Below are 17,377 nucleotides of genomic sequence, written 5' to 3' on the forward strand. Positions count from 1 at the left end.
TAACTGTGAATGTCCTTACAATTTGGCTTCCGCTACATATTCAAACATAACTAGTTACCAAGGAATAAGTTTTTAAAAGTACTTCATTCTCTCTGAATCACTCTTTACTTGATATTATGATGAAGGAGCAAATACCATGAAAAGTTAACTTGTATTGTCCTTTCAGATGTGTAATTCTAGATCCAAATAAACATTTTCCCATAGCCAGTATGTGACATGTACTAGAGGCTCATTAGAATTAACCTTTTATCTGTAATTCTTTGTAGACATATATAAGAATTTTTCAAAGCATTTTCTTCAGTGTTATATTTACTATGCCTTTAAAAAACTATTACCAAAAACATGCATATATTTAAAGAAAAAGCATATACTCTGTATGTGTACCTGGTTAGATAAATAATTAACAATATTAAGAATAAGCATCAAAAACTGCTAAAATCACTTACTCCAAAGACTGAGGCCGAATCTGGTTATTTAATAAATGAATTTTCCAGTTCAAAGCAAGTTACCTCTAGATGTAACATGCTATGAGCTAAGTAGGTAACAGCAATGGACTTAAAGGAATAAATTTCTAATTCTTCTAATTTTTAGTTTCCTTGACTTGAAGCAGAATTATCAGGACTGTTTTGAACATATGTAAAAGAAATCATAAATAAGAGATAAAATAAAGTAAAAGTAATAAAATAATAAAAGTAATCACTATTTTGTCTCTTCCATTTAGTGGAGACAGTTTAAGTCAGAACAAAGAATACTCAAATTCAGTATCATAAAAAGAGGCATTGAATTTAAAGAGCTCCCCAATTATTAGAAAAAAGCTTTATTTCAACTTCAAGAAAGGATTAATTCTCATTTTACACCTCTTATTTTGGGATAACATGAGTGAAAACTGATAAATCATACTAGAAAATATCAACTTTTCAAGGCAATTTATTATATTGATTTGCCATATAACATTCTATGTTGGTACACTGTTATAACAAAGCTGTCCAGCCAAACAGTAATATTCAATATATATGGTACTAGCTCATCCCTTGTAGCCTCTTCCTCAGTTGGCTCCCCATTCTCTCTCTATTCTGTTACCCCATTCCTCATACTAATCCAGTCTCTTTACAAAGATGAAAGCAACCTCAAAGATTCTTTCACCATATGGTATCATCAATGAGCTCATGTGTTTCACTTTTAACAGTATGAAATTCTATTATATTTGGGTGACACAACTTCTACAGGAAACTGCTAAATTCAAACTTATTTCCATGTATCTAAAAATGTACTTTAGTATAGTAGAATCTTATACCCAGCATAGCATACTCTGATGGAGTAGAGTCCAAAAGCCTAGGCTTAAATGAAAGTTCCATGACTTACCATGTATGTGACTTTTGTTGGGAAAGGTAGGAAATAAAAGTATAAAGTTTTTAAACTGATAAACATTATAAAATATTAGTTAATGTGAGAAAGTCTACTTTTCTACTCTACTTTTACTTTACTTTCAAATACTAATTTTGTTATTTCTGAAAGTACTAATATTAGGTAAGTCAGGTAAAAACTATACAAATTTTTTAAAACTCAAATTATTCTAAAACCTCTATCTGGTTCTATAAGTTCTTCAGAGGATTATAGCTACATTTTTGTAGAAATTCCTATTTCCCTATTCTAATCTTACAAGTAACATTGAAAAACAGAGAGGACACATAAAAGATATCAGAGGCTAAAAACACCTGACTGCTACTGTTAAAGCTCTATTATATACCCTAGACTTTCCAGACTTCACTTAGTTCTAAAGGTGCTCATCATTAAGGTGCTAATGCAATGGAAAAATGATACACAAATGAGCCCAGGATAAATATGATTTTAAGTAGGAGGAATAAATTAATTGAAGGGTTACGGATGATAACACACATGTATATGAACTAGTGAAGATACTTTACTTTGTTAGAAACGTGATTAAAAAATATTAAAAAGGAGTATGGAGAAGGAATTTTAGCAATACAACTGAAGAGCTGAGAAAGTTATGAGGAAATCAGGGCAGTTACTTATTCAACAACTATTTTCTGTGTTTATTATCTGCCAGACACTGTAGTAGACATTGGAAATACAGTAATGAACAAACAAAAATCTGTGCTCTTGTGGAATGTACATTTTAGTAGAGTAAACAGAAAATAAGTAAAATGGTTTTGATAGTAAGCGCTAAGGATAAAAATAACAAAGCAGGGAATGAAAAGGATTACTGGAGGTAGAGATAAGAAGGTATTCAAGTATTCAAATACAAAGAATTTGAGAATTTTCAGGACCATTTAAGCAAATTTTCACAGAACAGGGAGAAATTCTATCCTCATATGAAAACCATCTAGAACGATCTGGAGAACAGCAATATTTAAAAAAGAAAAAGACAAAACAGAAAACAACTGGCAGAAATTATGTTAATTGAAAAGTGCTCTGATAGATACAAGTAGTTTTATTCCCATTACTTTTTTTGACCTACAACTTTTCTATAAAAAATGGTTTATTATTTTTAGTTGACCATCTAAAAAGGGTTTTTTTCCTGATATACAAGTTTCTGTGAATTAAAGTTCAGTTGCTTAAAGCACTGTAAGAAAGACTATTTCACACATTTCTGCCAGTCACAGACAGTATTTAGTTATTCTTTAAAGATAACTTAAACTAGGCTTCTCCTTCTTCCTATAAGTTATCCATAAACTACATTCATAGTAAGTAGTTAAACAACACTTCTAGCAAAGGGCTGGGCTCATCTTCCTTTTCTGAGTCACACACACGCTGAGCAAAATGCACATTATTACAGTACTAAATATAAGTTTCAAAGATTTCTAAAATATAAGAGTCTCTTCCAATCTATTTTAAAAATTCAAACAATTATATTTATCATAGTATTTGTATTTGTCCTTTTATCTGTGTTATTAGTGAAAAACATTAAGGGGCACCTGGGTGGCTCAGTGGTTAAGTGTCCAACTCTTGATTTCGGATCAGGTCATGATCTCAGAGTTATGAGATTGAGCCCCACATGGGGCTCTGTGTTGGGCATGGAGTCTGCTCAAGATTCTCTCTCCCCCTTTCCTTCAGCCCACCCTCCCTTTCTGAAGAAAGAAAGAAAGAAAGAAAGAAAGAAAGAAAGAAAGAAAGAAAGAAAGGAAGAAAGAAAGAAAGAAGAAAGAAAGAAAGAAAGAAAGAAAGAAAGAAAGAAAGAAAGAAAGAAAGAAAAAGAAAAAGAAAAGAAAGAAATTAAGATTTATTTTACTGTATTTTAATAGTTTACAGAAAAAAAAAGGAAATGAATGGCATTAAAAAGAGCATCTGACCAAAGTGTCAAAAACGTGATGAAATATAAAGTATGTGTCGTATAAAACAAAGGTCTCGTTTCCTTGGCTCCTAAGTTTTGTTAATAGTCCAAATATTGCTTGTTATAACAGAGGCTAAACAAAACCTTAAAAACTACCAGCTTTTTCTGGCAACTAGATTAATGGTACCAGACCATTTTGTTTTTTATACTTATGACATCAACCATGCAAAAGTTTCCTAATAAATTTAAAAATTTTAATAGTAAAGTGTTCTTTTATTTCTGAGCCTCGAATGATTCAGCTTATTATTTTTTTTAAGACTTCATTTATTTATTTGATAGAGAAGGAGAGCACAAGCAGGGGAAGTGGCAGGCAGAGGGAATAAAAAAGGTAGGTAACTTAACAGGTGACAAGAACTGCACTGATGGAGACTTTAACTTAGAAATCTGTCTTATATTAAACAGGCCATGTGTGTCTTGGTTACATACATGAGGGAAAAAATTTAGTAAATCAATTAATTATGTAAATAAGGCAGCTGGTCTATTCCTGAAGATACTTTAAAAGTGTCTTAGAAACATCTTATCTAAGGATACAAAACACTGGGTTGATGGCATAAATGGTTTAATAAACTGATTCTAAAGGAAAAACACAGGGGAATGATACAAGAATTTCAACCTTCAGAATGTTTTGTGTTTTATATGTACCTGAAACAGTCTATCACTTCTAGCCCTAATTAGTCCATTATATTCAAACTCGGATTAATAAAAACAAAAGGGTATATATAACTGGTCACCCAGCAAATGTTAATGAAATATTTACAGATGTGTCTGAAAAAATGGTGACAATTCAAGACAAGTCAAAATGTTAATAATAAAATCACTTGGCATTATAAATATTTGGACTTCTCAAATTTGACACTATTAACATTTTAGGCTGGATAATTCTTAGTTTTAGGAAACCGTGCTGTGGATCACAGGATAGTTAGCTGCATTCCTGGCTTCTACCCACCAAATAGCAGTAGTATTCCTTTGTGTGACAACCAAAAAGGTCTCTAATCACTGACAAATGTTGCTGAGGGGATAAAAGCACCCTTCATTAAGAACCATTTATCTAAACTGTTGAACTGATGGATTTCACAATTTGCTCTTCCCCAAATTTCTTGATGATGATATCATTACATTAACATGATTAATAAAAGGTAATTTCAACACCTGGCTTTAGGCAGGAGGAAGACAAAAAGACAACAGAAGCTGAATAAAAAAGAAATACTACTACATATCACAACATGAATAAACCTTGAAATCATTCTGCTAGGTAAAAGAAGTCAGTAACAAAAGACCAGTAGTATATAATTCCATTTTTATGAAATTCCCAGAATAGGCAAATCTTTAGGGGCAAAAATAGGTTTTTGCAGTTGCCTAACACTGGGGTAGTGGAATTGTGGTGGTGGTATGTGTGCGCGCAGGATAGAGAAAATAGGAGTAACTGCTTATAGACACAGGGTTCTTTTTGGAGTGACAAAATTATTCTAAAATTGGTTGACTGATGTACAACACTCTAAATGTACTGAAAACCATTGAACTGGACATTTTAAATGGGTTAACTGTATAGTACATGAACTAGATTTCAATATAACTGTTTTATAAAACCCCAAAAGCAATAGTATACAATACAGAATTAAGTTGCACTGACAACTGACTTAAGATTCTGATGCAGGGGGATCCCTGGGTGGCTCAGCGGTTTAGCGCCTGCCTTTGGCCCAGGGCACGATCCTGGAGTCCTGGGATCGAGTCCCGCATCGGGCTCCCAGCATGGAGCCTGCTTCTTCCTCCTCCTGTGTCTCTGCCTCTCTCTCTCTATCATGAATAAATAAATAAATAAATCTTTAAAAAAAAATTCTGATGCAGAAATTCCTTTGCCTTCCAAGGAATCTCACTGAAATTTTCAAGGCAAACTTCCATCTCCCTAAAGATAATATAAAATTAAAAATCTGGCCTGGTTTTAACAAGAATGAAATTGATGACTGTCAAAATAAGTCACTGTATCACTTAATTTACTTGTTTCAAATCTAAAAATACTGATATGAAACAATATTAAAAAACAAATAGATGTCTTATTTATTCAAGTCAACTTGAGGAAAATGACAGCTGGAATATTGGCAAGTAATACAAAAAGTTTATTAAAAACCTAGCACAGGGGGATCCCTGGGTGGCTCAGCGGTTTGATGCCTGCCTTTGGCCCAGGGCGCAATCCTGGAGTCCCAGGATCGAGTCCCATGTCAGGCTCCTGGCATGGAGCCTGCTTCTCCCTCCTCCTTTGTCTCTGCCTCTCTCTTTCTCTATGTCTATCATAAATAAATAAATTAATTAAAAAAAAAAAAAAACCTAGCATAGACTTACTTCTGGCAACAAGGAGTACTAGATATTAGAAAGGAAGGAAGGAATCCAAAAGTGCTGTAAAGGTTTTTTTTTTATATATATTTTATTTATTTATTCATGAGAGACACATAGAGAGAGCCAGAGACACAGGCAGAGGGAGAAGCAGGCTCCATGCAGGGAGCCCGATGTGGGACTTGATCTCGGGTCTCCAGGATCACGCCTTGGGCTGAAGGTGGCGCTAAACCGCTGAGCCACCCAAGCGTCCAATGCTGTAAAGTTTTTAAAAATTCTCTTCAAATGACTGAACAATAAACAAACAAACAAATAATCAATCAATCAATCCCTGGGTTCAGCCCATGGCGTGATCCTGGAGTCCCGGGATCGAGTCCCACATCGGGCTCCCTGCATGGAGCCTGCTTCTCCCTCTGCCTATGTCTGCCTCTCTCTCTCTCTTTCATGAATAAATAAATAAAATCTTAAAAAAAAATTAAATAAATTAAATAAATAAAAATATAATCCTCAGTTAAAAGACAAAACAGGAAAAAAAACTGAACCATTCAAAGGAAGACAAGAAAGCTGTTTTTCTTGGCCTTTGGTAGAGGCTGAGGAGGGTTATTTCCCTAACGATTTGCAATAATGTAGTACTAGCTTTAAAAAAAAAATGCAAACACATAAACACATAATTTGCATATACACAAATGCAGAAAAAGGCTTCCAGAAATACATACATTCAGATGCTAATAGTGGTAATCTCTAGGCACTGAAATTATGTTTGCATTTTCTCAATTTTTTCTAGTTTTCTATCGTATACAAGTATTGCTTCTAAATATTATAGTGCTACTTAAAATAAATTAAAGTGGTTCTGGGCTAGTTGCACAAATGAAACAAATCCTCTCTGGAGCAATATATCCTTGGCCCAGACACAAAAGTATTCTCACAAATAAATTCCCTCCCACTCAAAACAAAGTCACAATTAATATACACCCACACCTTACTGCCACTGCTGCCACCACTACCATGAGAAATAGCAAGCTGAAAACAAAAGGTATATTCAGATACCCACAGATCTGACTTCAGATTTTGGAATTATCAGGCATAAAATCTAAAATAGAAAAAAAATTTAATTTCTGAAGAAATAAAAGCATGATTAATAAACAAAATAGAAAAGCAAAGAGAAAAAGAATTAAACAGAACTTCTCCAAAGGAAAGAAAGAATTACTGAGTCAAAAGTTAAACAGTGGGTTAAACAGAAGATCTGACACATATGAGAGGCAAAAAAGGATATGAGACTAACAGGAAAGAGAGTTTAGAAGAGAATATTAGCAGACAACAGAGAAAAAAGATAGTTTAACCTAAGAACAAAAATTAGACTGATAGCTTTCTCCAGAACAAAAAGGAATCCTGAGATAGAAGAATAAAATCTGTAAAACACTGAGAGAAAAGTAATTGTTAACAAAGATCTGCATACCCAATAAAACTATCTTTCAGGAACAAGGGTAAAATAAAGGCATTCTCAGACAAATAAACATTGAGAAACTTCATCATTAATAAGTCCTCTCTAAATAAACATTTAAAGGGTATATTTCAGTAAGAAAATAATACCAGAGACAGTTCTGATATAAAAAAGAAAATCCCATGAGAGGGAATAAAAAAAAAAAAGGAAAACACATAGCTTGATCTAAAAGGATATTGATTCTATTTATTTAACAGTATTTACCATATCTAATCTATGGTTTTTTTTAAAAAAAGAACTAAAATACAAGACAAGAACAGCTTAAAAGTCATCATTGGAATGACTGGAGTTAAAATATTCTAAGATCACAGTGATGAGGGAACAGAAGACTAGCTGAGGACAAAGTACATTGACAAGTCCTTGAAACAGGGAGAGTGACATTCCTCTACAGACTCAACTGCCTCAATGTTCCTACTTTGCTAAGGGCAGAAGGCAATCTTAGCCTGATCCCCAGGATCCTGTAAGTCTACTTTAACATATAAAAATTCCTTTAGAAATGTCCTTTATCTCTACCCCCCAAGATACATGTTGGCAATCATCCCCCAAGCACATGGTCCACTGATATACATCTGAAGGGTCTCATGACTTCGGTTTTATTAGTCTATAATAAGTGACCTTTTCCCAATAATAGCTAGTCCACTCAAGGTCTTGGAAATCTTGCTTCCAAAATTCCTTAGAGAGTACACTATCCCCAAACCCCTTCCAACTCCCAGGTATATAATCAGCCACCCCTCACAGGCCTGGGGCAGCAAGTCTTCCTGCCCATAGATTCTGTCGTTTAATAAAACCACCATTTTGCACCAAAGACGTGTCAAGAATTCCTTCTTGGTCGTTGGCTCCAGACCTCACCTATACTCCAAAACTTCATCAATAGCACTATTTCATAAAAGATTAAAGATATTAATTTTGGCCTTTGCTAGGGTAAAAATGGAATGTATAGAGAGTAGCCTTTAAAAAAACAGAGGATGGAAAACATTTAAATCAGTAGAAAAAAAATACGTGGGAACAATTACTTGCAAACAGTATAATTCTCCATAATAATTCAAAAATTTAACTCATTTGCATTCAATCACATAGCTTTCAAGTGGATAAAGGCAAACTTGACAAATCTATCATCATAATGGGAGACTCCAACTTATCTTTCTCAATAACTGACAGATCGAGAGACAAAATTGAACAGGCCATAAAAGGCTGAAAAACGCAATTAACAAACAAGCTTGCTCTGACCCTGCACTCAAAGAACTGGACAGTACCTATCTTTCTGAAATTTACAAGAAATTTTAATAAAAACTAACAACATAATGGGACAAGCCAAGTAACTATTAACAAATGTCAAAGAATCAGTATCATAGAAACTATATTCTTTAATCAAAAAAACAAAGAACATTCTTGAAAAATAAGTTCAGAAATCTAAAGACATGCTTCTAAAGTAGAATAAGAAACCACAATAAAATGAGAAAATGCATAAAAATAAGTATTTTTAAAAATACAACATACCAAAATTTGTGTGATGTAGCTTACAGCAATTCTTAAAGGTATATTATACAATAGCCTGAAGAATGATCATATTTAAACTCTGAAATATGATCCAATTTTAGTTTTAAAAAGGACAATAAAAATACACTTTTCAAAGGCATAATTCAAGTAGCTTAAAGTGTTGCAGTATTGAAGCTCTCAGAAACTAGGAACTGGTTTTAAAAATTTATAAAATACAATAATTATTTTTAAAATTAGATAATTATGAAGTGCTTATTTGTATCTTTAATACTGCATAAGTAATAAATTATGTCAATACTGCTCTATCTTCAGCAAATAAACCAGTATCTGGCAGGTAATAAGCATTTAGTATATGTTAGGTGAATGATACTCACCTTTTGTTATTACACAAAAATGTGATTACACAAGCATTTATTAAAATACTAAATAAAAAAAAGGACCACTTACCTGGTAATAAAATTTTATCTGTCTCACCAAAATGGAAAGATTATGAATTCTAAGTGAGGCATCATTGTTGACTTTTTTATTTACTCTCTGACTCTCCGATTTAGGATTACTGTAAGAAATTAAGAACAGATGCTTTAGTCTAAAATTATATCGTAATATACCTATTATCCTACAGATGACTGAAAATAACCACAGAATGAATTTTTTCTTTAAAAAAATTATATATCTATATGTATTAAGAGATGATCCAAAAGGACAGGTTTTTTTGACATGTGTTCTGTGTTTTTAATTAATATAAATGCATTTGATATTTCTAAGGCAATGGTAAAAGAAATTTGAAGCGTAAGTCAGATATTGTCCTTCATTCTCAATTTGTTTCTCCATCTTCCTGGGATGACTAACCTCTTCTTTCCCTTAAATATATGTATTTCCATCACCCAAAATAAATCTATTTAAGTCAAGAATATAAAATATGAACTAATAACCAAGAAATGCTGTATCTCCTCACTGAATATTTGAGCAGGCACTGTCCTGAAAAAATTAAACAATGTAGTTATGACACAGGTTTAATCTTTAATCTTGCGTAAACTTTAGATTCAATGAAAACAAATGGTTGAATGATTCTGAGGTAGCAGAAACGGAGGAAAAATAGACCATGGTTTAGAATGAGAAATTCAATTAACACCAAAAGCAAAGGCAATACAAACAAAAATAAAGAGGTGTGACTACATAAAACTAAAAAGCTTCTGCACAACAAAGGAAACCATCAACAAAATGAAAAGGCAGCCTATGAAATAGGAGAAAATATCTGCAAATCATATAACTGATAAGAGGTTAATATCCAAAGTATATTTTTTAAAAAAACCTCAACAGCAAACAGTCTGATTTTAAAATGGGTAGAGAAACTGAACAGACATTTTTCTAAAAAAGACCTACAAATGGCCAATAAGTACATGAAAAGGTACTCAATATAATTAATCAAAAAAACACAAATCAAAAGCATAATGAAGTACCACTTTACATCTGTTAAAAGAGCTACCTCAAAAACATAAGATATAACAATTGTTAACAAGGATCTGGAGAATAGGGAACTCTTTGTGCACTGTTGTTAAGAATATAAATTGTTGCATCCACTGTGGAGGTTCATCAAAAAATTAAAAATAGAACTACTGTATGATTTAGCAAGCAACCCCATTTTTCAATATATAAGCCAAAGGAAATGAAAATCGAATCTTGAAAAGATATCTGCATGTTCACTGCAGTATTATTTATAATAGCCAATACAGGGAAACAACATAACTGTCCATCAACAGATAAATGCACAAAGAAGATGTGAGATACACACACCTTATATGTATATATTAGAATTATTATTCAGCCTTGAGAAAGGAAATCCTGCCATTTGCAACATACAAATGGACATTGAAGGCATTTGATAATAAGCAAGACAGAGACAAACAATGTTCTTTTTTTTTTTTTTAACTTGTTCGTTTTAAGAAGAATAGGAAATTCAAGTACAAGTGGTGACACTAGAACAGAAGGGAAGTTGATGCTAGAACACAAGCAGGTATGAGCTAGCTCCTCATTAGGGCAAAGAGGCCAGGCTAGAGAAAGAGCAATTAACAAATGTCTGTTTCTTAATCTGCTGTTTCAGTTGAAACAGTAGACATTAAATCAGGATTTCCTATGCAAGGGCTGAACACATATCATAAAGCAGGAACCTATGCAGTTGTTGGGACAGAGTACTGTCCTATGATTATAACTTTAACTGCCATACCTACACACAAGAATGCAGAAAAGTAAAGAAATTGATAACTATACAAAAGAGGAAGTGAATAGAATCTCTCATTTCTTTTTTTTTTTTTTTAATTTTTTTATTTATTTATGATAGTCACAGAGAGAGAGAGAGAGAGAGAGAGAGAGAGAGGCAGAGGGAGAAGCAGGCTCCATGCACCGGGAGCCCGACATGGGATTCGATCCCGGGTCTCCAGGATCGCGCCCTGGGCCAAAGGCAGGCGCTAAACTGCTGCGCCACCCAGGGTTCCCGAATCTCTCATTTCTTAATCCTTCCCTTTTTTACCCAGTTCATTACACTCCTAACACCTTCAGTTCCTTCCCCAGACAGATTAGACTTTATTGGTGCTTTATTTTAATAATTCTCAAACTTTTAGGCTCCAAACAACTTTTGTTTTTGCGGGCTATATTTTCTGTAATAGAAATTAATACCGAGAAGGCTTCACAGGGATTTAGTTGTTAACTTATTTTTAAAATAATAAATTACATGCTTAAACATATCAAAGCAAAAAAGTTAGTGAGAAGAATAGCACTATTTTGACACATCTCTTTAATTTCTAATTTAAACTTGAAAAACAGGGTTGCCTGACTTTATTTCTGAATTCATCTATCTATTGTTTGTGGTATATTGGTTCATGTACATGAAGGAAATTTAGCCTTACTCAGATATGTACTTTGAAGTAGAAAGATCCTTTGGCACCCCTGAGAGGATCCTCAAACCATACTCTGAGAATTATTGTTTCACTGAGAATTATCGTTTTACCTCAAGTATTCTCTTGGCAACACTCCCAACATTTTGATCTTTTGTCATGTGACCAAACTAACACAATCAATCCCCAACAACAGATCAGTTGAACCATGTACAGTGAGATTGCTCACAACATTAGATGAGAAAATAATACAACCAAAGTAAGCTGAAATATCAAATAGGATGGAACAGCTAGTACCAAACTTGCCTTCTTGCTATAAACAGCTAGAAAACTGGACAGAAAATGAAATAATTGTTTCAGACTTTGGACAGCAGGTATGCAATACTAGCAAGATTCTCTTTAGTGAAGCAGTGAGGCACTTTCCAGAATGAGGTATTGGGAGGGATAGCCCAAGTCTCACTGAACCTAAGGACCCAAAACTTAGAGTTCAAGGAAACTGAAGTAACTAAAATTTTCAGAAAAGAATACAGAGACAAGAGAACTATCCTAACATATAAGAGAGCTCCAAATATATGCCCTTAAGATTTTGGCTAAATACTAAGTTGTGCATGTGTACCCTAAATCCACAAGGCTGAGTAGAGGATAACTACAGGAATGCTGTAAGCTAAATAACAACCAAAGCTCACAAAATAGAGAAATTCGAGTTCTGACTGGCTGGAGTAAAAGAGACCTTGATAAACACCCAGAGCATTTAGCAGAGAGACCTCAGAAAAATATCTTAGAAGTAAGAATAATAGAGCAGTTGAGTAAAAACTATTCCAGAACCTTCCCAACAAAGCTTATAAAAATAAGCCTTGAAAAGATCAAGCTAATTACAAGCAACTTGACAACATGCCAAAACAAAATTCATCACTTCTTAAAGGAGGAGGGATCTAGACACTCCACAATGTAATAACCAAAATGTGTACTATACAATAAAAAAAATTACTAGACATGCAAAGAAGGAAAATAAGTGACTCATGACCAGGAAAGAAAAACAGTCAATAGAAACAGACCCAGAAATAGAAGAGATTATACACAGAGAAGACAAGGATTTTTAAAAAACCATTATAAATGCAGAAGACCCTTAGATGAAGTGGAATTAGAGGTGCTGACCCCTTGCACAGCCAAAAATCCACATAAAAGTTTTGATTTTCCCCCAAACTTAACTACTAATAGCCTGTTTCTCAGAACCTTGTCAATAACATAAGCAGTCAACTGACATATATTTTGTATATGTACATATACTGTATCCTTATAACAAACTCGAGAAAAAAATTAAGAAAATTATAAAATACATTTATAGTACTGTACTGTATTTATTAAAAACATCTGTGTATATGTGGACCCACGCAGTTCAAACCTGTGTTATTCAAGGGTCAACTGTAAAAGGACTTAAAAAAGAAAACACAAACATTATGTGGAGAGAAATGGAAACTTAAAGAAAAATCCCAAATGAAACTTCTAAAGCTAAAAAATACCTATCTGAAATGATAAATTCACTGCATGTTCTTTTTTTTTTTTTAAGATTTTATTTATTTATTCATGAGACACAGAGAGAAAAGCAGAGACATGGGCAGAGGGAGAACCAGGCTCCACCCAGGGAGCCCGATGTGGGACTCGATCCTGGGTCTCCAGGATCATGCTCTGGGCCAAAGGCAGACGATTAATCACTGAGCTACCAGGTGTCCCACATTGCATGTTCTTAATAGTAGACAGGAATAAAAAAAAATCCAAAGCAGAGGAAAAAAATTTAAAACCTGAAAAGAATGGAGTCTAAGTAATTTATGGGGCAGTATCAAACTTACAGAAAAGTTGTGTGGCCAAGTAGTCTTTTTCCCAAACCTCTTGAAAATAAGTTGCTGACCCAACATTCAACAATCTCCAAGTATTTTAGTGTTTATTTTCTAAAAACATGTATAATTGTCAAAATCAGGAAATTAATATCTTGCTATCATCCCATCTTTAGAATTCATCCAAGTTTGTTATTTCCAAATAATGAATGGGTGTATCCTTTCTATGAAAAAGATCTAATTCAGAATCACACTTCTCATTCAGTAGTCTGAACTTCCATCTTTAGTTTCTTTCAGCTTGGAAGAGTTTCTGTCTTTCCTTGAATTTCATGACCTAGGCACTTTAAAAGGTTAAAGCCAGTTATTCATAGAATGTCCTTCAATTGGGTTTACCTCATTAGACTGTGTCTGATTCATAATTAAGTTCAGGTTATATATATTTGAAAGCAAAAACACAGAAAAGATGTGGCTTTTCTCAACGTATCCTAAGAGATGGTGCATGATTTCAATTTGTCTCATTACTGATAACATTCTCTTTTATCACTTGATTAAACTGGTAACTGCCAGTTTTCTCCATGATAATTATTTTTCTTTTGTAATTATTAAGTTTTTTGTGAAGACATACTTTGTAATTATGTCAATAATCTGATCATCAATTTATTTATATCAATACATACTAATGATTCCCTGTAATATTCAATGGATCATAGTCTATTATTATAATTATTTTTGATAACTAGTGTAGATTGCCTTTTCATTTTGTTGATTGTTTCTTGTATTTTGCATAAGTTTTTAGTTTAATGCAATCCCCTTTGTCTAATTTTGCTTTTGTCCTGTGCTTTTGGAGTCAGATCCATCATTGAGTTCTTCAAAACCAATTTATAATTTTCTCTAAGAAGAATTTTTATTACTATGTGCTTAAGTACCTCCTCATTTTTGCTGTTAGAATGTAATACTTTTAAAATATATGTGCTAATAGTTATTACTGATATATGAATGCTATCAATTTTTGTGTATTGGTTTTACCTTTAGAAACCTTACTAAATTTTCCTATTCTCATAGGTTGTCTGTTGGTGCCTTTGGAGGTTGTTTTGAATATAATTTGTAGTTTTTTCAATACTGATAATCAATTATCCCAACACCAATTACTAAAGAGTTTATTTCCTACTGATCTCTATGATATATTAGATTCCCATATAAGTATGAGCCTACTTGTGGAGTCTGTTGTGTTCCCTTAGCCCATTTGTCTATTTCTGTCTTAAAAACCTTTCCAATATCCCTAGTTTTATTATCTTGATTCTATTAAAGCAAGCCCCTCTCTTTTGTTTTCTAAATTGTCCTGATTAGTCATATATGCTGCTCTTTTCTCTGAATTTTAGGATATTTAAAAGGTTCTAGGAAAAACCTTGTCAAGAATTATTAGGATCTTATTAACAATAATAATTTGAAAACACTGACATTTACATCAGTAAAATTGTTAAAATATTCCCACACAGATCTCATACACACTTAAGTAAGTTTTTTTTTTTCTTATTAGGCTTTTGTTTGTGAAATGATTTTTTCTACTATATTGCGTATTTGGTCATTGCTAGTATATAGTAGGAAAAACTGGGGGATCCTGGGGTGGCTCAATGGTTTAGCGCCTGCCTTTGGCCCAGAGCATGATCCTGGAGTCCTGGGATCGAGTCCCATGTTGGGCTCCCTGCATGGAGCCTGCTTTTCCCTCTGCCTGTGTCCCTGCCTCTGTCTCTTTCTCTATGTGTCTCTCATGAAAAAATAAATAAAATCTTTAAAAATAATAAAAATAATAGGAAAACTGCAGCTTTTATATATTACACTTCTGATTAACCACCTTTCAAAGTTTAGTTTATTCAGTTCATTTTCTTGGGCTTTCTAGTATAAAACATTTTTTTAGCATCAGCAAATAACAGTTATTTCCTCTTCTCCCATCTGACACTTAATTTCTATTTCTTTACTTACTGAATCAACATATAATGAAGGTAAGAGCCTTATCTCCTTATCTCCTCAAATTTAGTAAAACAGATTTTAATGTTTCACCATTAACGTATAACGTTTGCTGTAATTTTCCTATATATACCTTCCTTCGGGTTAAAGTTCCCTTCTACTCTTTACTCAGTATCTGAATGGGTGCTGAATTGTACTTGTTTTTCTACATCTATTTCCATCTGATTCTTCTTCTTTAATTATGTTAATGTAGTCAGCTACATTATTATATCTTCTAATAGTGAGTTGTCCTCACAATCCTAGACTGAGTAAATAGTGTAAACAACCATTCTCTTTTTTTGGTACATACTCTATCATAGGCCTTCTAGTACTTAAATACCTTTACGCCTCTCATTTTCTCACTTGACTATAAGTACCTTGACAGCAGAAACCATATATTATTCACATTCTTTTTAAAGATTTTATTCATTTATTTAATCATGAAAGACACAGAGAGAGAGGCAAAGACACAGGCAGAGGGAGAAGCTGGCTCCACGCAGGGAGCCCGAAGTGGGACTCGATCCCAGGACTCTGGGATCACGCTGTGGGCCAAAGGCAGACACCCAACCACTGAGCCACCCGGGCACCCCTATTATTCACATTATTATCCCTAAAAAGTAGCATATGTCCTAACAACGTTATTTGAGTAAATAAAAATAATATACAATCTGAGACTAAGCATAGTGTTTCAAAAATGGTTGTTTCCTAATAAGAGTAATGAGATGACATTCTCCAAGCTAACAACTCATTTGGCAGCCCAGAATAGATACTCCCCACAAAGGTTCGTATCCCAAAGATCAGCTGAAATAACAGAGTCCTAACCTACAATTTGAGATCTATAGAACAAGGAAGAATAGTAGTAAGACCGGCCAAATCTGACCTGTGACTGATTTATCCTTAGTGCAAGAGAATTAAGAATAGCCCAAGGCAAATGAGTATAACTGGAAAAGTGGGCCTCCGAAGTAAAGCACCAACCAGAACTAGCTACTTACAAAAACAAGGAGACTGTATTGCAGAAATCAGATTATATGTGATAGCGAACAAAGACAAACAGCAGCATGGTCAGAAAATCACAGTTAAAAACTCAGAATGCTGAAAAGAAAATGTTGTTTTATATAAACAATTCTTATACACTTAGTAAGTTAAACACTTATTGAGTACCTACTGTGGCCACAGTATGTAACATATAAGAGCTTAGTTTAGTTAATCTATCAATGTGGAGAAGAGTATACAGATAATTGTAATTGGGACAGGAGAGCAAGAACAACAGCAGTAACAAAAATGTTAGGTAACCAACAATTATGTAAATTTCACCTACAATCATAGAGATTCAGTAAATGTCTCTCTAGCCTTCTTCTATATTTTAATTTTTATTTTCCTTCCTCTATATTTGAATCCCCTTATATAGTCACCTGTGACTGCCTCCTATTCGTACACTGATAAGAGACCTAAAAAACACTTTGATATTTTAATAAACCCAGACATTTAATTCTGACAACAAATATTTACAAATAATTTCAATATTACTACTTAAAGTATATAGAAATTGGGGTGCCTGGGTGGCTCAGATGGTTAAGCATCTGCCTTTGGTTCAGGTTGTGATCTCAGGGCCCTGGGATCAAGGCCTACACGGGGCTCCCCACTCAACAAGGAGTCTGCTTCTCCCTCTCCTCTGCCCTACCCCTAGGCTCGTGCTCTCTCTCTCTCTCTCTCAAATGAATAGATAAAATCTTTTTTAAAAAAAGAAATAGTAAGTATATATAAACTAAAAATCTGTACAAATTTATAGTGCAAGTCCATCATTGCAGGACAATATATAATTTGGGTTATACTTTGAAATGGATGTGTGATATTCTCATAGACACAAGTGATTTAATTCTCACTTCAACAAATTTTATAATGTAAATATTACCTTTGTCCCTAACAGTTGCTACCAAGTTTCTCTGTGTTCTTTAAGTTGATATATCTTTTT

The 17,377-nt window shown here is 33.6% G+C and overlaps 1 protein-coding gene across 13 annotated transcripts in view; it reads right to left on the reverse strand.

The window, feature by feature from the left end:
• Window positions 1–17,377, reverse strand: part of CCDC88A (coiled-coil and HOOK domain protein 88A) — a 139,706-nt gene that overhangs the window by 99,371 nt on the left and 22,958 nt on the right. For all 13 annotated transcript variants that reach the window (XM_077915436.1, XM_077915435.1, XM_077915438.1 and 10 more), the window contains exon 3: window positions 9,126–9,234. In XM_077915436.1, coding sequence (XP_077771562.1) covers window positions 9,126–9,234 — 109 coding nt within the window. The remainder of the gene's footprint in view (window positions 1–9,125; window positions 9,235–17,377) is intronic.

The sequence above is a fragment of the Canis aureus genome, chromosome 11, assembly GCF_053574225.1.
Source record: "Canis aureus isolate CA01 chromosome 11, VMU_Caureus_v.1.0, whole genome shotgun sequence".
Lineage (NCBI taxonomy): Eukaryota > Metazoa > Chordata > Mammalia > Carnivora > Canidae > Canis > Canis aureus.